The sequence below is a fragment of the Vitis vinifera genome, chromosome 16 (genome assembly GCF_030704535.1).
Source record: "Vitis vinifera cultivar Pinot Noir 40024 chromosome 16, ASM3070453v1".
Classification (NCBI taxonomy): domain Eukaryota; kingdom Viridiplantae; phylum Streptophyta; class Magnoliopsida; order Vitales; family Vitaceae; genus Vitis; species Vitis vinifera.
The window spans coordinates 1130585-1152607 of record NC_081820.1 but is presented as its reverse complement, the minus strand read 5'-3'; the positions used below and the strand labels follow the sequence as shown (position 1 = coordinate 1152607).

Sequence of the window (22023 nt, the reverse complement as noted above, 5' to 3'; positions counted from 1 at the left end):
AACTTGGTTCATGAACTTAGGGTGATAAGGGTTACGAGTTTGATTGATTAATCACAAGTGTTTATCATAAAAATGTATATATTTTTAAAAACATCGATTTAATGTTATTAAGTTCAATGGAAAATAACTGCATTGATGGCTAAAATATCGAAAAAAATATCTTAAAATATCACTAAAATTCATTTATAAGTATTATAGTATCACAGAGGTATAATGTTGTTTATTGAATAATTTAAATGACTAACAAATCAATTTTTGAAAGGAGAATCTTTGAAAAGAATAATTTTATATTTCTATTTGAAATTGACTATAAATACACATCCTATTTTTAGATAACATGTCATTAAAAATTTGGTTTGAAACATATCTTTGAAATAAAATTTTAATAAAAAAATAATATATAACTATATAAATAGTATAGTATTAAATCTAGCTAGAGATTTGAGAAAATAAAGTTGGTGATGTGGGTAAGCTAACAAACAATGTGGGTCAATGAATTATTGTGGGGTTGCAATGTGGGAAGTTTCATGAGGTCTAAAGGCCTCGTAGCCTCATTGTATTTATTATACACATAGCATCATATGATACAGGATACTAAACTAACTTACGTCATTGCCTACCCAAGCTTCATGCTATGTGGGACCCTTCTCTATCCTCAATCACCTAGCTTTGTCTATGGTGGAGAAGGTGGAAAAAATAAAATTTATATATATATATGTATAGTTTCTAATGGAGCCTAATGGAGCCATGGATGACATACACCCACATAATTCACTATGTCTCTAGTCAAGTTATTGGTAGTTTGATGGCATATATTTTACATTTATTTGTGGGGATTATTTTAGGGTGGAATAGAAATCATATTTTATATAGATATGATTTTATACATATTTTTGTTTTAAAATATTTTTAAAACATCAAAATGTCATTTATTTAGATTAGTTTGCGTCTATATTTAGAAGCATCATTTAAGAAAAAATATTTTTTGTTTTTTATATTTCTAAATTGCAAAAATGTCTTTTAATTGTTATAAATTGGAATGATTTGAGCTCATTTTTGAATTATCATTTAAATAGAGCGGTATGATTGTAATCTAAATTATGACTTTGGATATTTATGTACTTGGTTAAATTTTATTTTAATTATTTCATCTAACAACTAAATAGTGATTAATAATATGATATTCAATATATATGTATTATAAATTGGTTGCTAAAATAAAACAATGTTATTGCAATTTTGACAACAAATTGAGATTAGTTTAGAGTAAAAATAGAAATTATTTATTAAAAGGAAAATATGATTTGACTCAAAAACTAAAATGATTCATTCATAATTGTTGGAGTTGAGTGAGTGCTTAAGTCTGGCTAACTCAACCTGATCCAACCAAATAAAAGATCAAGAGGAAGTAGTTTCTAAAAATTGAAACCGTAAAAAACTATCCAAAAACCACCCCAATTAAAAAAAAAAAAAGTAAGTCCCTCTCTCTTACTTTTACTTCTTTTTTGTTTTTGGAAAAGACTTTGACTAAGAAAACTTGAAAAGAAAAATTCTTTGAAGAAGAAGGTGAAAGACTTTTGTGTTATAAAGGAAAATGATTCTTGATTTTAATATGGTTTCATTCACAATTTGGGGATGAAAAATAGAACTGTGAAACAACTATTTTTTTCAAACTTTGAACATTTCAGAAAGGTAATCCGAATGTTTCCTATCGTAACAATGTTATACTTTTTTCAATTTCATATGAAAAGTTCAACCACTTTATATATATGATTGAATAGATTTTATATTTGTCAAGATCATTTGGTAAGTTTTGAATGACAATCTATTTCTATTAAATATTTAAAGTTATATTCTATATTTTAAAGATATATTATATGATTAATGGAGTTGTTAACAAATTTGAAAGTCAAATGATTTCTATAAATTTACTATTGTTGCCTTTGTCATATGATGGGACTTAGGGAAATGTTTTTAATTTAAAATGATTTGCCAATTGATGTTTAACATATACTTTTCAAATGTGAATATGATAATATAATTAATTATGTCAATAAAAAATTATAATAATTTATATACAATTATTAGTGACATAATTATTGAATTATTAGAAATAAGTTGGAGGGTTTCATGATAATTGAGAAATTAATCATCACGTTTTAAATTATCATGAAATGTATTTATAGCCTTATAGAGCATATTTGAAAGAATGGAAATAAGAAAATTAGAATAAAAAATTTATTTTAATTTTCTATGTATTATTATTATTATTATTTATTGTATTTGAGTAATTTCATAGAAATTCTAATGGATGTCAAACTCATTTTTATTAAAATTTTAATTTTTTTTCACTTACATGATATATAATTCACTTTTATTCTCATTTCTATTCTCACGTGTTAACATATGCTTAGTCTTTTTTATAATAATTATAAAATTTTAAAAATATGAAAATTAATGGATTAATTAAATTTAAATTTATGTTTTAAAAGATTTTCTTTTTTTAAATTTAAACTATCATCTTTAACTAATTAGAGATAGGTTTGGCTTGTCTTACCTCACCCCTTTTATTTATATATATGATTGCTAGGATTCTAGTTATACTAACCTCCGATAATTACCTTGGAAATAAATAAGATGATGAGTACTTTTTGCAAATCTAATGATAATATAATGCAAGTAGTAATATAATCCAATAATATGCTAAAAAACAATATAAGAGCGGTTGCATATAAATAAAGATAATAAGGAAGAAAGAAATGTAAATTCAAGATTTAAAATAGTTCAGCCCAATATTGATCTATATCTACTTTCCTATAACTTCAATCCTAAGTTTAAAGTTCTATTATACCAAGACTTTCAAGTCAAATTTTGAGCTTTATACTTGGAGTAACCAACATTAATGAACATTTACAATTTTCTTCAAAAATGTCTCACTTTTAAACTCCCTAAGTGATACTTTACACTTGAAAAACCCTAAATAGTATGTTATACTTAGAAATTTTTTTCCCTACACTTGTTCTCACAAGATTTATAAGGAAAGATTTGATAAGAATAAACTTTCTAATTTACTATTTGACATAATGGAATACAAAGAAATTAGAATTGAATGGTGTACGGATTAAATGCAAGTTAACATCATAGAAAAGTAAGAAAATGATGCACAAATGACCTTTAACAACTCGATTAATAATGAAATACATGTCAAAACATGAGTTTTTATCCTTCAAACAATTAATCTCAAGTTTTATAAAAATCATTCAAAGATGTATGAATGGACTTTATTAACTTCTGCATTTTTAACATAAAATCCCTAAGGAAACTCGATTAAATAATTCTTTGTTATTTTGAAAGCCTTTTTAACTATGTGTTGGGATTTTACCTGAGCCAACATAAACTCGATTAAATAATTCTTTGTTATTTTGAAAGCCTTTTTAATTATGTGTTAGGATTTTACCTGAGCCAACATAAGGTAATCACCCTTGAAGGAAGGGATGAATAGAGTGATAGTTTTTTTTTTACAAATTTAAACTATATGAATGTAAGAGACAATTATATACAAATATACAATAAACATAATGAAAAATAATTGCATATAAATTAAAGAGATTAGAAAGAAGAGAAAGCAAATACAAGATTTATTGTGGTTTGACTCAATCTCGACCTATGTCCATTCTTCTCTACCTTCAATCCCAAACTTAAGGTTCCATTAATATAAGGTTTTCAACATGATCTTTCAAGCTTTACAAATGGATGGATCGATTGCAATGGGCACTTACAAATACTTTAAAAGATGTCTCACTCTTGAACACCTAAGTCATACCTCACACTTGGTAAAACACTAAGTGATGCCGAAAATAAACAACCATACAAAAAAATCTTGTTTACATTGATATTTTCTTTGAGATAATTTTATTTTTCATGATTTTTTTTTACTTAATTTATCTTTAAAATAATCACTTTGAAAATCATCTTATTTAAACATATTTAGGATAAATTATTAATTTCAAATTTTTATTGTGTTATCATCAAAACCAAAATTAGATAAACTTTAGTTTTACAATAATTAAATAAAAAATTATTTTATTTAATTTTTTCATTTTTAACACATAAATAAATAATTTTTTCATTTTTAACACATAAATAAAAAATGATTTCTCTATAAATAATTACATATAAAACAACACATTAGTGATTTTTTTAAAACCCAAAAATAACCCTTTTACAATTAAAAAACAAAAAAGCTATACAGTTTATTTTTTTTCTCCTGCTCCATTTTGTACTTGTCATATATTGGTGACGTTAGCCATGGCATAAATTCAACCCACCCACCCACCAAACCCAAATAAATAAATATTCAAAAGTAATATAATTAATTTAATAATTAAAAAAAAAAAAAAGCTTCTTTTGCAAAGTACAATGCAAAAGGAAGAGTCCAGATGAATTGGACGGCCGAGGGCGGGTCAGACTTCAATTATTGGAGCATTATGATACGTGGAATGTCTTTATTGGTCTTTTCAAATTAAATGAATAAAATATTATTTAATAAAATAATTGTGGGCGTGTTTTAAGGGACGTAGACTTGGTAGGGTCGCGTGTACTCGGTCGCTGTCACCTGTTCTAGTAGGTTTCTTTACCGGTATTACCGGTAATTTTTTTTTTCTTTTTTAAATTTATTTTGCTAATAGGACAATTTGGGTGTCTCCATCTTCAACTCTTCCCACTTGAAAAGTCTTGTGATTTATGTTTTTTTTTTTTTAATTATGTGTAGAAAATAAAAATTTATTTAAGGGCATAATTATATTTTATGGCCCTAAAAAACATTAATTTTTTTAGAAAATATTTAAAAAAAATTATTTAAAATCTTTTCAAATTATAAACTTTGATAATTATCTATTGATCAGATCATAAAAATGGATGGTAGGGACATAATCAATGTACTCATTCTCATTGTTAGTTCCTACTAAGATAGGGGAAAATATGGCTTAACAAGTAAGCCAATTTTACTTCTTTATATGACATTGTCCCTTATTAAACCAATTTTTTCTATTTTGCCCCCTTGTCCTACATTTATGTTACCTATGGTCATGCTTAATTATTATATTACCTCATTTAATAATAATATAAGATGGTATTTTTTATTTATTTAATTCTAAATATAATCTTAATACTTAATAGTATTAAATATTAAGTTGTTTGTTTTTGTAGTATTTTATTTCTATTAAATATTAAAAAATAAAAAAAACTAATATGTTATTTTTTTTATTTAAAAAAAGTTACATACTTTGGTTTTTTTTTAGTAAAAAATTTATAATGAATTATGAAAAAATAGAAAAACAAACAACGTAAATTCTGAAAACAAATTGCTTTCAGTAAAAAATTAAAGAAAAAACCACCTAAGTACATAACCTAAATATTAATGAATAAAATGCTTATGATTCAATAAAAATATATGATAACTTGTACAAGATATCTTAATAAATAATTTAAATAAATGCTTTTGATACATAAGAATAAGAATGGAAATAAGATGACAACCATCGGGAATTACAATATCACATAAAAAAAGAGAGGAATCAATCTTAGTAAAAGCGAGATTTGGTTTCATACTAACGAATTCATATATTTTCAATTTGACCATATTAGGAAAGTTGAAATGAAGAATGAGAATAGGAAATCAATCTAATTTCACTATTAGTATTTTTATTTCACCTCTGTTCTTATTCTATTTGAATTCATATTGTCCTTTTACTTGGTACTATGATTCCCCTCCGTTCTTATCCTACTTCGATTCCAATTGTCATGTTCATGTACCAAATGAACAGCCCATGACCCTCGGATTGTGACCCCACTAAAAAAATTCAAGTACATTAGTTAACAAATTTGGCAAATCCAACCCATCTCCTTTGAGTAGGATTTTTTTCCCAAGAAAATGAAAAATGCAAGATTAATCCAAGTAGGAAAATCCCATATATATAGTATAAACACGACATATTATTCATATCACATTACAATATGCCAATATACACCATCCTATCCCATTTAATGTCTACAAAATATATTTACATTTTAATTTTCATCATACAACTACATTCACCATAACCTAATCACATTATCATCAACTATTATAATAAGCCTATACCTTCACTTCATCTTCATCATCATCTTCTCCCCCAATTTCTTCACCATTTTATTTCTTCTGACTTTCTTCTATATACATTATCCCAGTCAAGATCTTTAGACCTTCAGCTTCCAACACCGGCCTCCATGGCGAAACAGCTCGGAATGTTGGCTTTTCTGCTGTATATTCATGCTTCTTATCACTTTTTTTTGGGTATATTTTTGTAGTGAACTATCAGTAGAGATATATTTCTGATCAGTACTGTATGATAAGGGCTCCCAATGGGGCTCTGTGGGGCACTCCCTTCCTCCTCTTGGCCGTCCGGTAAGTCGCGGCGGCGGTGGGAGGCGGCGTGGAGGGCGTAAAGCTCGGGATTTTGCTCTTGCTGCTGCTGCCGCTGCCGCTGCTGGCTCCGTTCAGGGATTCCGAGTCGGAGCCTTCTGTTTCCATGCACAGCTTCTTCTTCCTGAAGCTCTTTGATGTCCCAACTATCTTCATTTATCACAATTCCCAAAAAAAGACAAAAAAAGTCAAATCTCAATTATCCTGCATTTTGTTATTGGGGCAAGAATTGAATCAAAGCAATTAGGGTTTTGAAGTTGTATATAGAAATATACCTTGCAACCAAGGGAGCAAAAAGTGAAGGAGTCAAGGAGGCTGCGCTCACAAACTTGGCAAGTGTTGGTGACTCCTTTTCCAGGCCTGGGCTGAGGCCTCTCATTCAAGAACACAATTCTGGCACTGTTGATAATGTAGGTCTGGACTCCGGTAATGTCCAGAAATTTCTGAATCTCAGAAACCCTAATCACATCATGGTATGATGACCTCCTTATCTGCAAAAGAAAAAAAAGAAAAAATTAATAATTTTCTCATCAATCATATCAAAATTGTAATAAAAGCATCATTCCAACCAGAGACGGGTAGAATCCTTTATTATTATAAAGACGAGGAAAATCAATAGAAGTATCATTTCAGCCGAGAGATGATACAACCAATAAAAGAATCATTCTGACCCACAGAGGGGTACAATCCATTATTGGAGGGAGGGGGGAAAGGACCTGAATAGCGCGGTGATCTTTGTGGAAGTTGAGGCAAAGGGAGCAGAGGGCTCCATTCATGCAGTCCAAGCAGTACATGTTGCATTCACTGCGGTGGGAATCAGCATGGAGCTTGCATTGAACGAAGAAGCTTGTTTGGAGGAGAGGGCGCAGCCATGGCGGCCACTTGCTCTCCACCTCCTCCTCACCTTCCTCTTCCACTGGCCCTCCAGCTCCCTACAATTCCATCAATACCCACAAAACAAAACCAGATCAAATCACAGGATTCAACAGAAGCAAGGAAATGTTGCTGTGGGAATCAATCAATTAATCAATCTTACCATGATTCTTCTGTTCTTGGGCTTCATTTCTATAGCCAGTTTGGAGATGGAGGAGAATGAAAATGAGGAATACAGAGAGAGAAAGAGAGAGAGAGAGAGAGAGAGGAGGAGAGAAGACTTTCCTTTTTAGAAAGAGAGCAAAAGGGTGGAGGAAGAAGGTGGAGAGGAGGGCTTTGTAGTGGTGGGTGGTGGATGGGGTGGGATTGGTTTGGTTTGGTTTGTGCTTATCTGCATAAAAGTCTTCAACCGAACCTCCCTCCAAGCCCAAACCAACAGAGGGAGAGAGAGAGAGATGCGTTTTTTTCAAGGAAGTGATGTGTCCTCCTTTCCTCTCTTCCATATGTTTTTTTTTTTTTTTTAAATATTTTTTGGCCTACTTTTCTAATAATAAAAGAATAAATTTTGGAGGTTTTTAGTGATTCATGTGTTTCCATTTTGTATTTTTATTTTGTTTTATTTTTGACACATGGCCAAATGATTGCTGATTCATGTGTTGGGGTTGTCTTAGGCTTTGCCACCTGGCTAATTTTTTGGGGATTTTAGCCACCTGGCTAAAAAGGATGGGTCTTGTCTCCACACCTGCCTAGAAATGCGCAAGTGGATGGGTATTTGAGGTTTCATCCTGTATGGATTAGTTTCTCGTAAGGTAAATATTTTTTAGTTTGATAAAAGTTTTTATATTTTTTTGATAATTGCATTAATATACCTTTTACTACGACATAGAAAAAATAATATAAAAATTTAAATCATTATTTTTCCTAAAATTATTTTTTTTTCTAGAAAAAAATCTTTTTAAAGATAAATGAAATTTAGGAAAATTTGATAGAAAATAAATGGAAATGAATATATAGAGAAAAAAATAAAAGGAAAGTAAAAATGAGAAAAAATGAAAAATAGATTTGAAATTTACAAAATATTTTAAAATGTTTTTTATATTCATATAATTTTTTTATTATTTTTATATAAGAATTAAATAATTTTTAAATGTGTATATTTCCTCTTCAATGTTAATTTTTCTATTATACATAATGAATAAAACATGAGAAAATCATGTTACTTTTTTTTTTTTTTCATTTCTTAATATTTTGTTGAAACCAAACATAAAATTATCGAAACTTTTATAATTTTACCTTCAAATTTATTTTAAAAAAATAAAACTAAAAAATTAGTTCCAATCTATCTAAATTTTAATAGGTATTTGATAAAACTTAACATTTATTACTTAACAAATAATGACTTTAAATTAAATTATACTTAAGTTATTCATCTAAAATTTATTACTTAATTCTTATTTTAAGTATTAATATTATTTGATAAAATTAACTTAAAATTTATAAATTAATATATTTATTCTCATAAATTATAATTAGGGTAAAGGAGGTCAAGTAACAATAAAAGTTGTGGAATAGCAAAAAGATAGTAGAGGTAATAATTAAAATATGGACTTAATAATAAATTAATTATTTTTATTTATTATTAAAAATTATTTTTTATTTTAAGTCATAAAATTAAGTTATTTTATGAAATATACTTAATTTATCCAATGATTTAAATTAAGTTATTGAACTGATTTATCAAATACCCAATTAATTATAAATGATATTATTCTTGATCAAAATTGATAAAAAGAAAAAAAAAATCAAATATGGTTAGAATTATAATATTGTTTTGAAATGGGTACTCAAGTGGGAATGAGGATTGAGAAATTCCTTGTCTTAGCCAAGAAGTAATTGACGCAGGGAAGCTTGATGTTTCAACCAAAGTCGGAAGCTACATCAAATATTAAAATATAAATGTAAATATTTAGTAATTCATTCTTCATTGTCCTTATTTGTAATTGTACTTTTGAAATTTTTTCAAAATATAGATGAGAAAAAGTGCTTTTCTTCTTGGGTACTTTATTTTCTTTCCTTTTGAAAAAAAGTTATTGTGTGCTGCTTTTATTTCAATTAAAAAAAGAGGATAATATTACTTTTATTTATTTTTATATGTTAAAAAAATTAAATGAAATTATAATTTATTAAGTTCTAATAAACACCGATTCTTAGATTGAGGCCTCTTTCATTCATTCATTCTTTTTTTTTTTTTTTTTTTTTTTTTTTTTTTTTTTTTTAATGAAATCCAAAAAGAATAATAAAATTTCAAAAGATTATAACTTGAAAAAAAAAAAAAAACTTAGTAAGAAAGTTACCATAACATTACTTCTTGTAGAAACTTTGTGTTGGCTTATATAAGAGGTTTGACTTTTTTTACATATTTAATTAATTTTATTAAAAAGAATATAAAGAAAATATTAATTCTTATAAAACTTTATTTAAGTTATAAAAAAAATTATTTCATATTAATTCAAATTTTTGCTTTTTATTTTTATTATTAAAATTAATTTGAATTCATATATAATAAACAACTAAAGAAAATGCAAATTATGGGAAAAAAGGTCATTAATTTTTCTAAAAGTTTAAATTTATAAGATTTGAATATATTATATATATTATGCTTTTTAACGATTATGATTTCAAGTCTGACATTTAAGCTAATGCCAAAAACTAAAAAAATTATCTTATATAAGCCTTGAAAATTCTTTCTCATTTCAAAGCTTTTATGAACCCTAGATACAATGTAACAACATTATTCTATTCAACACTTTTCTCACAAATACAATTTCATTTTTTCCCCTTCTTTTTCCATGCAATAATTCCCAAATCAAGACATGAGAAAAGTTGATCCACAAAGAGGAATTTTTTTTTTTTTAAAAAAAAAATCTATTTTAGATGTTTTTGCTACTTTCTTGGTAAGTTGGTGATTGACCCAACAAAGTGAGAGTCCATTTCAACCACACAATCAAGTTGTGTGTACTTTAATAAAATAATATTATAATATTGTATTTTATTATTTTTGGAATTAAAAATACAAACTTATTGAAGGTAATGGATCCACCAATGTACCCATAAAGAAAAATGGATGACTCCCATTCAACCCATTGTGAATGATTTTGGTCACACAAAGTGTTGCATGCATCACCATCATCAAGTGCCCAACTCACTTTACTTCCACTCTCCTAATTATTTCTAATGAAAAGCACAAAAATACAAAAGTGGGTTCACTTAAGGATAATGACAAGAGTAGGGGAAAATAAAAAGTAATAATAAAAATAAATTTTTAATAATTATTGAGATAAAAAGATATATTATTTTGTTATCATCTCATTTAATAATTGAAATTTATTGACTTTGGATTTTTATGATTCATTTTTAGATTTATACAAGAAATTAGTTTATGCTTAATAGTATTTTTTTTTATACACTTGTATTATCTTTATAAAATTATAATTTTGTTGTTGTGTTATCTAAGGCAAAAACAAAAAGCTTAGGCCCTATATGGACCAACTTTTAAGAACCAAATTTTTTTCTTTATTTTAGAATCTAGTTAAAGCAAAAAATAAAAAGTTACCAACCAAACAAAGTCTTATCATGCTTACAACCTATTTGGATTGACTTTTTTTTAAAGTGAAAAATTCTAACTAGAGCTATTTTGTGATTGAGGTTCTATTTAATACAACTTTATGAATTTTGCTTTAGTTAAAAGCTTAAGCCAAAACTAAAAGTTAAAATTTTAAAGAACAATATTGATATTATAAAATATACATTAAATATGAAACGTTTATTATTTAAATAAAGATAAAAAGTAGAATTTCCATCACAAATTTAATTTTTCTAACTTTTATATTAAGTTTTTTAATCGTTTTTTTTAACATGATTAGCTAATGAATTTTTGTTGAAGTGCAATAATGCTGCTCTTAAGTTCAGGGATGGGTCATCGAAATGATAGCTTTTAGAATAGGTCATTGAAGTGTGATGTCGAATGCCATAAAAGGTTTGACTTAGCCTTACTAATCACCTGAGAATTGGTATTAGAATTAGGGTCATGGGTTCGAGTCACGAGGATTATGAGATGCAACAATGTCACTCTTAAGCATGAGAATAGGTCACTCAAATGACAACTTTTAAAACAAGCCCAACTCAAATAATTGGTTAAAACTCGATTCAAGAAATTTGATTTCTCAAAAACTAAAACAAATAGGACTTAAATAATTTTAACAAAAGAGTTTTTAACTTAAATAAAGAACTTAAGATCAAAGTAAGAGTAATGTAGCTTCTGAATAAAGTTGTTTTATTTTATTATATGGAAAGATGTTTAGTATTTAATAACATTTTTATAACACTTAAATTACCCATTTTGCAATTATATTTCAACTTCAATCATAACAAAATCAATTAAAATTGGAAGTTCTAGAGAAAGGTATTATGTGGATTTGATATATGCATCCATATGATCTCATTATAGTTACTATCTTAAATTATTAAAATCTTTTAAGAATATTTTCACAAAAGCGTTTGATACATGGAAATAAAAATAAGAGTAGTGAAAAGAATGAATGTGAATTATAGTATCATATGAAAAAAGCTGAATTAAAATTCTTCGAAGATTGAGTTTTGGTTTCAATGATAATGTTTTTTTTTTATATATTCTTATTTCCATTTCTATAAATTTAAAGCATTTTTTATTTTCCAATTATATCTTAAATCATTTTACAAAAAAATCTTAAAACACCTTAATAAAAAAAAAAGATATTTTGAGAATATTTTTTTAATTAGGTCTTATTTGGTAATTATTTTAAAAAACAATTCTCAAAAATAGTTTTTGAGAACAATTTAATATTTTATAAAACAAATATCTATTTAGGAAATTGAAATGTTTTTTGTTGGTACACAACCACCAAACTTCTTCTTCGATTGACCCCTTTGATCTGAACGGTGAGTGTTCTTGCAATAAGGTGTGTTCGGACAAATTTTTTGGGCATGCTCATCCGAAACTTAAGTTAGTTTTTGAAAAAGATGAACAAAAACTTGCACTTGTAATACAGTGTGTTCGGACAAGTTTTTTGGGCATGCCCATTTGAAACTTAAGTTAGTTTTTGAAAAAGATGAGCAGAAACTTTGCACGAAACTTTTTTCATACTTAAAATCACCCGTTTGTGTTCATTTATTGTTAGGGTTTATTCTCTGTTAAATGGTTTTGAATGTTTATTGCATAAGGTGCTACTCATATGCCCCCCTTGCACGGCTAACACCAAGACACCCAAGGGATATGTCTCTAAACGGCTGCGAGGTCCCACAATTTTAACTTTTTTTTAGCTATATTTTAAAATTATTTTAAAGATAACTTTGTATCTAATATCTTACTTCAATCATTTTTCGTATTTGCATAATTATTTTTTAAAACACCTCTTAGAAAAAAGTAAAATCAAGTGGAAGCAACTACCAGATATTGTCTAAAAAAATATATATATATTTTTTATTTTAGATAACATAAAACCGTTTTTAAAAATAGTCATCATTATCAAAGGGTCGTATTCTTTGTTTAAAGGTACGTAATTAATGTAACATAACTCATTCCTGATAAAGTAAAACGATATGAAAAATCTTAAATCTAATATGAAATATATGGTTCAAATTTGTTTCAAGTGTGGCCTACCTAGAAGATACTAATGTAGACTTTGTGGAATGATGAAATGAGGAAGAAAAAAAAAAGAGGGGAATGGGGAGAAGGGTAGTGGAGAAAGAGGGGTGTTGACTGAGGAGGGTGGGGTTAGAGAGTGAGATTGGGGGCAGGACTCAGGAGAAAGTGATATCACCCCACCCTTCACGCCACTCCATCTATCAACCTGGAAAATATAGTCTTCCCCTCCCTCCTTCCATGCCAAACACCCTGGACACTTGTGCTATAAGTTAGGGTTTAATTTCAACATCCATCCACATACTATTCATTGCTATTTGAATTTAGGTTAAGAAACCCTTTTCTCTTTTCTTTTTTAATAATATTGATTTAAATTGTGTTATGCCCAAATGTTTAACAACTTGGTATCCAATATTTTTGTCAAATGAAGATAAAATTTTTTTGTTTTCTCGAGTGATTTTGAGTTTGTTTAGTAACCGTTTTTAAAAATAGTTTTATGTTTTTTGAAAAAAACAAAATGTCATTCATTATTACAAAAAAAAGAAAAGAAAAAGACTTTTCGAATTGCTTATTGATGTCACATACAATTGATATTGTAATTAAATAATTTTAATTTTACATAAAATTATATGGTTGGAAATAGAATTAAAATCCAACAAACTAATTATTTTCCTTACACAAACTCATGGTATTTGTACCATAGATTCCTAATGTTGGTAGTTTGGAGTGTATCTCGTTGGATACTAACTAATAATAATAATGTTGTCGGACCTCTCATTTAGTGTTGCCTTCACCATTAAGTGTTGTTAGGCACAAATGTCCGCCATAAATTAATGCCCATGGCAATGTATTTTTGTCTTTATTATTTTTAAAAATAAAAATAAATATTTCTAATTTATTATAATTTTTTGTAAATATTAGAATTGTTTCATATTTTTGTACATATCTTATATTTAAAGATAAAAACAAAAACAAAAACATGTGATAATTATATAATAATAATTCATTGATTTCCTTTACAAGATTTTGATAATTCTTTCCACTTTGAAAGTTGAGATTTAAACTATATTTAAAAAATTGAGAATTAATTTTTTTAAAAAAATTTCTCTATTTTATTTTTCAACTTTTGCTATCAAATTTGGAAAAAAAAAAACATTTAGAAAACATATTTTTCAACTTTGTATTTCTATACACAAAAATTATGTTTTATTTTTGTATGACAACTTCTTTCGTTATTGGATGTGGTAATAGGGATTATGTGTATATATATAGTGAGAAATTTCTTCTTCTATTTGATGTAGGATATCATAAATATAAGTTTTACCTGTTATCTAATCAATAAATTTAGAACAAATCGATTTTTAAGCATATTGATGTTGATTTAATAATAATGTTTAGGTGTAAATTTGGGATTAAATTTATAGATCTCCATTGCACAAAGTGGAGCAACTTTGCCTTGCCCAATGAAAGAGGTTGAAAATGGAGAAAGCCCAAGGTTGGAGAAACGCCCATGGGTAGGCCTATTGGGTCACATGAGCCCACCACTCTTTGCCCAAACTTCCTCTCAACTGAAAATTGAAAGATTTGATTTGACCTCATGCCTACTTTCTCTTTGGGTTGGAGTGATGGTGATTCTCAAAATTTGAAGGATAGAATATGATACAATGAGATAGAATCAAAGAGGAGAATGGAATGCAATAGAAACAAAAATTGGAAGTTAATAGTTAAAATAGGCCCATTGAGCTTCTAAGGTTCAATTCTTGTTCTCAACACATGATCATATGAACTTGAAGCTTGTCCCATAACTCATAGAACTTCTTTCTAGTGGGCCCATTCCATCCATTGAGAAGAAAACTTGAAGTGACTCTTATTTTGTTATTTTTTTTATTTATAACCCAATTTTAGGGGTCTAATTCGAATTTTAACAAATTTTTATTTGATAAATCTCATCATAAATAAAAGTAAATTATCATAGTAAAGATTTAATAAAGAAATTTTAACTTACAATTAGAAATAAACTTCTTCAAAAAAAATTTCAAATAATAAAGAAAAAAAATTTAAGGTAAATATCGAAGTTCAAATGTAGACAGTTTAAAATATATGATGAATTTCAACTGTCGAATAAGTATACAAATATATGAGATCAAGACAATGATCAATTTGCGAAATAAGCTTTTCGGAGACAAAAATGATGATTTATTTTAAGAATGTTAGTTCTTATAAGTAAATGAACTTTGACCTAGAAAAATAATATTAGTGGTTCATTTGTCGATATAACTTAAACATAACATATTTTTTTTATGATTTTAAATTGAATACATTCATTTTTAAGTCAAATTCGTATCAACTTGTATAATCCATGTAATAAATAAATTATTTTTTCTTAATCACCATAACGCAAATTTTATTGAAAGGGACCTATTATTATCATTACTCAATTCTATTTAATTTATATTTGATTTATTTTTATTTTTATTTTGAAAATAAGTAAGACAATTGAGTTATAAACATATCGGATTGGTAAGTTTACTTACAACTTGATTGAAACATGAGATTAATAAGTTTAACAATGTGTTATATATTTAAATTTATATTTTTAATCTGATTATTGCTCATGATTGTAAGAATACGACCCATGAACCGAATTTTGTCATGCATGGTATGGTACAAAATAAAAAAAACACTAAAATATAAATATGGATTTTAAAGTCATGAAATTCAGGAAAAAAAATCAAATCACTATCAAAAGTCCTGATCGATCATCACACGAACATATCACATATCCCACAACTCACTTTTCCGAAGACAAAATCCGTTTGGGTGACCCATAACTTGTCCAGATCTCCACAATCATATTTTCAGCACCACCATAAACAACCACCGCCCAAGAAAAAACGCTTATTTTCGTGGGTTTCTTCAACAATTAGATGCAAATTCTAGCAATCATTAAAAGTTTCATATTCAAATTTTGAATTACATCCAGCAAACGAGAAATATAATTCAATTCAAAGTTTCAAATTCGAACTTTGCATTGCACGTAGAAAAGATCAAGATGATGCCACAAACAAACGAATCTGCTCTAGAAAACTCAGATTCTGGGGCCGATCCTTCCTCTTCACGTACCCGGTGGCCTCCTTCTCTGAGTACGTGCTGTACCCTCTCTCTCCGCTCTTCCGCCACAGCTCCGCCGCGTAGCTGCTGTGCGCGAAGTACGCCTCCACCCACCGCCGCCTCTCTCCGTCGCCCGCGGCCTCCTCGATCTCGATCGGGAGGCGCTCGTAGTGGCCGTGGCTGGTGCCCTCGAGCTCGTCCATGAGGCCGAGGCCGCGGGCGGAGACGGCGTAGAGCTCGCCCGAGACGCGGTGGCCGGAGCCTGGAAGGTTGATGAGGAAGGGGACGCGGTAAGGGCCGCAGACGAGGGGGAATTGGGCGGTGGTGCGGCAAACGGCGACGAAGGTAGCGTCACCGGTGGCGATGAGGTCCTGTATGAGGACGTGGTTGGAGAAGCCTCGCTTTAGGGTTCCGTAGGTGAAGATGAGGCTGTGGAAGCGATCCTCTTCCGCCCCCATCTTGTGAGGCTTCTTCTTCGATCAAACACACAGGGCCTTGTGATTTGCTCTCAGCGTGCAAAAGAGAGAGAGGGGAAGCAAAAAGTACAATAGAAAGGAAAATAAGGTGCCAAGATTATGATATTTAGATTTGTGAGACAATTTCCGATTGAGAGAAAACGGAGGTAAAGAAAATAGAAGAAAAAAAAAAAAAAGGATGTAAGGTTAATAAATTATTTTTATATTATTTTTTAAATTTATTTTATTTTATTTATTTTATATTATATAAAAATTATATTATTTTAAAATATATAAATTTTTAATTAATTTTATTTTCTTTCAATTTTTTCATGGGAACTAAATCTAAGAAAATTATTTTTCTTTCTTTAATTTTTTTTTCAAGAGCCAAATGTAGCCTTAAGATTTGATATATAATAGGAAGACATATTTAATATATTTTTTTTATAGTTTTTAAAAATACATTTTATAATCTATTTTGATTAAGTGAAAACTTTTGATTATATAGTTTTTTTTAATATGGCACTAAAAAATAGGTTCAATAAAAGCTCCATAAAGAGGAACTTTTAAAAAGTATAACAATATTTAAAATATAAGCCTAATTAAAATTATAGGAACTGTTTGGTAAATGTTTTTAAAAATAATTTTTAAAAATAATTTTTGAAAATAACTTTTGAAAACCATTTTCTAATTTTTTTAAAATAAAAGTTTGTTTGAAAATATAAAAAGTTTTAACTTGTTTTTAATATTTTTGAATGTATTTTAAAAATAATTTTTAATTATTCTACATAATTGTATAATTATTTCTTAAAATAGGAAAATAAGTGAAAGTAAAAACAAAAAATAAAAAACAGTTTTTATTATCAAATATATTTTTTATATATTTTGTTTTAAAAAATAAAAAACTATTTTTAAAGACAGTTCTCAAACAGTTTCATAATATCTCATTTCAAACTTATCAACTTTATAGCACCGTCGTAAATCATATTTAACATTTTATTATTTTTTATTGATTTATTAAATATTTACCTTTTAATGCTATAAAAAATTATATACATATTGCAATATAAGCAACATATATAAACATAATTTTTATTGTCATAAAATTTTTGTTTTTTAAACTTTAATAAATTACTTATTTTCAAAATTATCTCCATGGTCAAAGTGCCATAAAAAACAAAAAATTTGAAAGTTGAAATTCAATAACACCCCACACCCATGAAAGAGGGAAAAAAAAAGTGTAATGTTAGTAAAATAATACCCACATGATTGAAAGGTTGAGGGCCATCCTCTAGAAGATTTGGATTCCCTCATTCCTATAAAAAAATTTAAATAATTTTTAAACCATCATTTTTATTTTTATTTTTATTTTTATTTTTTTTAAAGCCATTTTCCTAATGTTGAAGTGGGTCATGTGTGAGGGGGAGAGGATGATGAAAAATCGTCCTTTTTCCAAGGACTGATATGCACTACACTTTGTACTTTTGTACGGATATTTGCACATGGCTTGAGATGAGATGAGATGAGATAGATGCCCACTCACAAACTAAAAGAAAATAAAATATGCCCTTGTATGAATTTGGGAAAAACTTTAACCTACCCACTTTGTGTGGTGTTGCAACTCTACAAAAGAAAGGGATAAAGATATGAAAAATCTTATAAAAAATATTATCTAAGATATGAAGCCCCAAGACCCAACAAAATTAACCATCAAAGGTGAATATATGATAAATTAAAATATAAGATATACTTGATAACTTTTTATTTTTGGTTTTCAAGGAAAGTGAAGTTAATTTTTTTTTTATTAGAAACAAAAGATATATATTAATTGAGAAAAAAAAAAAAGAGATGGATAAAAAATTCTATAAGATAAAAAAGACCCAAGTAAACCTCCACCAATCAAGAAAGACTACAAAAAATACAAAAAGTCTATACAAGTATAACATCTCCTATTCTATAGACCTCGTCCAAAGGATACGCATATCGAAAACCTAGGTGAAGTACACTCAAAGGATATAATTTAAAAGTGTAAATTCTAAAGGATGATGATATTGGTATTGTAAATTTTTTATTAAACATGAAAAAAAACTAAAAAAAAAAAACTTCGTAGATAAGCACAAATAAAGTTCTACAAGAAGTAGTATTTTCCTAATTTTAATATGAAGGTTTTTTTTTTTTTTTAAGTCTTAAACTCTTTGAATAAAATTAGTCTAACGGATATATAAACATTTTTTATAAATAAATTGAAAAAATGTTTACATGTCTTATAAATCATAAATTTGTTTCTCATATATATATATATATATTAAATATTTTATATTATAAAACAAAATTTTGATTAAAAAAATTAAATTTGTTGTTAAGAAAAAGTAAAACTAAAGTTAGGTTTATTTTAGTTTTGATGATAATAAAACAACATTTAGAATTAATGATTTATTTCAAGTGTATTTAGGTAAAATGATTTTCAAAGTGATAATTATAAAAATAAATCAAGTCAAAAAAAATCATGAAGAAAGAGAAAACCTCAAAAAGAAGATCAATGAAGACATCTTCTCTAAGATCTCTTTGTAATATGGTTGGTGCATTAGGTTTATATTGCATTACATGTTTTTTTAAGTGCTTAAAATCATCCTAAGTGTATAAATTGGTTTTATTCTTTTATAAATGGGATGATTTCATTTTTTTTTAATTATTAAAACCTTGAATCTAATTATTTCTAAATTTATTATTTAGGGTTTGTAAAATTAAGTAAAAGTTATTGAAGTTTCCAAGTAAGAATGACAACTGGGCGGGTTCGAGACAGGTTGCCCCATCCCAATCCCACCTCGTTTATTAAAAACAATTTCCATCTCCGTCCCATCATACCCGCCCGCCTCACCCGGTTTAATTTTTTTTTTTTAATTTTTTTTTTTAAAATTACTTTTAAATTTTTTAATTATATTAAAATAAATCTATTTTATAAATAATAAAATTATTATATTTTTTTATAACTTATTTTATTAAATTTTTTTATTATTATCTATATATTAAAAATAGTAAAATAAAATTTTAAATTAAATTAATTTTAAAATTTAAATTAAATTTAATTTTAAAATTAATTTTATATGTAAACGGGGCAGGGTACCTAAAAAAACCCGTCCCGTTGGAGTAAGGAGAAATGGATTGGGCTCAATTAATTGAGGTACATTGAGACTGTTTTTGTTCTAATAGCATCTATTTAACTAGTTGAGACTAAACTTCAATTGGTTAAGTAATTGAGTAAGCCAATTGAACAATGGTAACCTCAATGGTTAGTGGCTAGTTGATTAGTGAAACCCAGAGTGTCTCTAACAACCAATTTGAACCTATAACTCCTATTTAAATGCTCTAAAATTCTTATATTGATGGAGGAAGAGTAATATTACTCGGAGTCTTGAGGAAGTGTTTTTAAAGTGCATTTGTTTTCAAACTTGCATTTCATTTTAGTGCATTATTCAACTCTAGGTTTTTTTTCTCCCTTTATGCCAAATTATAAACTATGAGTTTTATACTTATCAAATAATTTTTTCGTGTATACTTTATGATGTGAGTCCAAGTATAGCATATTACTTGATGAAAAAAAATTTAAGTATAGACTATTTTAGAGTTTGCTAAAAGTTGTCATTAAAGTCATGGATTCAAATGTAAAGTTTGAAATCTTGGTTTGAAAGTTTTGATATATTAAAACCGTGGATGTAGGCAAAGATTAAGCCGAATTATTATAAATTGGAGTTTGTAATTTTCTTCTCTTATTTTATTTATTTATCATATTTTACCAAGTAAACCAAATGTAACCTAATTTTTTATTTATTGAAGTTTTTAAATTTTATTATTTTTAAATAATATTTTAATAACAATTTTAATTTATTTTTAAAGTTATTTTTTTAATATAATTCAAAATTTGCATTACATTTACTACATAAACAAGATATTAATATACTTCTAAGACGACACAAACAATTGAATCTGCTCCAGAAAACTCTGATTCTGCGGCCGATCTTTCCTCTTCACGTACCCGGCCGCCTCCTTCTCTGTATACGCGCTGTACCCTCTCTCTCCGCTCTTCCGCCACAGCGCCGCAGCGTAGCTGCTGTGCGCGAAGTACGCCTCCGCCCACATCCTCCTCGCTCCGTCCCGCGCGGCGGCCTCGATCTCTATCGGCAGGCGCTCGTAGTGGCCGCGGCCGGTGCCCTCGAGCTCGTCCATGCGGCCGAGGCCGCGGGCGGAGACGGCGTAGAGCTCGCCGGAGACGCGGTGGCCTGCGCCGGGGAAGTTGAGGAGGAAGGGGACGCGGTAGGGGCCGCAGACGAGGGGGAACTGGGCGGTGGTGAGGCAGACGGTGATAAAGGCGGCGTCGCTGGTGGCGATGAGGTCCTGGATGAGGACGTGGTTGGAGAAGCCTCGCTTTAGGGTTCCGTAGGTGAAGATGAGGGAATGGAAGTGACCTGCTCCAACGCCCATCTTCAATGGCGAATTGTCCACAGAAAGGTATATTGAGAAGAGTAGAAGGATTATGTTATCTTATATATATATATATATATATATATATATATATATATTAGCTATTTTAAAAAAGTGAACAAAAAGAGAAAAAAAAAAGTCTAGAAAAGAGATCAAAAGAAATTTAATTCTTTGATAATGTTTTTTTTTTTGGATTATTTGATTAAAGGATAAGTGAAAACCAAAATTTTGAAATTTAATCCCTAGTCCTATTTTTTTTATCATAAAAATACATTATTATTTTTTTGTAAAAATAATTTTTTCTAGATCTACACGTAAATACTTGAAATAATAAAGACATTTATATCGAAAATGAGTTATTTTTCAAGACAAAATATGAGAATGGTTAAATTGATAATTTAGAGATTATTTAATTCCTTTTAAGCAAATATATATATATATATATTCAAAATATCTTTGACAAACTTTTGGAAAAAATTTAAAAATTGGACTGAAAGTATATTGTTTTGGGAATAATTTTTAGGTGTTTTCAAATTGGAAATTTGAAAATTATTTGACAATTGGAATTTTGAAAATTAAATTTAGGAATTAGAATATTGGAAATTAAATTTTAAAAGAAATTAGAATTTTGAAAATTTTTAAAGATGAAATTTTTAAAAATAAATAAATAGAATAATGATAATAACGAAAATAATAATAATTAAATAAATAAATGTGAAAATTGGAATTTTTGAAATTGGAAATTAAATTTGGAAATCGGAATTTTGAAGAATTATTTAAAGATAGAATTTTAAAAATAAATGAATAAATGAATGAATAAATAAATAAATAAATAAATAAATAAATAAAATAATAATAATAATGAAAATAATAATGGTTAAATAAATAAATGTGAAAATTGGAATTTTGGAAATTGAAAATTGAATTTGGAAATCGGAATTTTGAAGAATTATTTAAAGATG

General features: G+C 27.7%; 3 protein-coding genes across 3 annotated transcripts; all 3 read right to left on the bottom strand.

Annotated features, from left to right (window-relative positions):
• Window positions 1–5974: 5974 nt before the first annotated feature.
• On the bottom strand, window positions 5975–7790 carry LOC100261275 (protein RGF1 INDUCIBLE TRANSCRIPTION FACTOR 1). Its single transcript, XM_002271170.4, has 4 exons — window positions 7500–7790; window positions 7180–7395; window positions 6739–6954; window positions 5975–6613 (listed from the first exon to the last, which is right to left on the bottom strand). The coding sequence occupies exons 1-4, from the start codon at window positions 7524–7526 to the stop codon at window positions 6377–6379; spliced, it is 696 nt and encodes a 231-aa protein (XP_002271206.3). The 5' UTR covers window positions 7527–7790; the 3' UTR covers window positions 5975–6376.
• An 8160-nt stretch (window positions 7791–15950) lies between these two features.
• LOC100266481 (putative gamma-glutamylcyclotransferase At3g02910) lies at window positions 15951–16738 on the bottom strand. The gene has a single exon (XM_002271135.4). The coding sequence runs from the start codon at window positions 16583–16585 to the stop codon at window positions 16064–16066; it is 522 nt and encodes a 173-aa protein (XP_002271171.1). The 5' UTR covers window positions 16586–16738; the 3' UTR covers window positions 15951–16063.
• Window positions 16739–20463: 3725 nt separating this feature from the next.
• On the bottom strand, window positions 20464–21100 carry LOC100263029 (putative gamma-glutamylcyclotransferase At3g02910). The gene has a single exon (XM_002270459.4). The coding sequence runs from the start codon at window positions 21059–21061 to the stop codon at window positions 20543–20545; it is 519 nt and encodes a 172-aa protein (XP_002270495.1). The 5' UTR covers window positions 21062–21100; the 3' UTR covers window positions 20464–20542.
• Window positions 21101–22023: the final 923 nt, after the last annotated feature.

Excerpts from the sequence above, each read along its gene's own strand:
- LOC100261275 (XM_002271170.4), bottom strand. The coding sequence starts at position 7,526 with ATGAAGCCCAAGAACAGAAGAATCATG. Across the intron at positions 7,396-7,499 it reads CCAAGAACAGAAGAATCATG|GGAGCTGGAGGGCCAGTGGA; the intron begins GTAAGATTGATT and ends ATGGAATTGTAG. Across the intron at positions 6,614-6,738 it reads TTTGCTCCCTTGGTTGCAAG|ATAGTTGGGACATCAAAGAG; the intron begins GTATATTTCTAT and ends TGATAAATGAAG.
- LOC100266481 (XM_002271135.4), bottom strand. The coding sequence starts at position 16,585 with ATGGGGGCGGAAGAGGATCGCTTCCACAGCCTCATCTTCACCTACGGA.
- LOC100263029 (XM_002270459.4), bottom strand. The coding sequence starts at position 21,061 with ATGGGCGTTGGAGCAGGTCACTTCCATTCCCTCATCTTCACCTACGGA.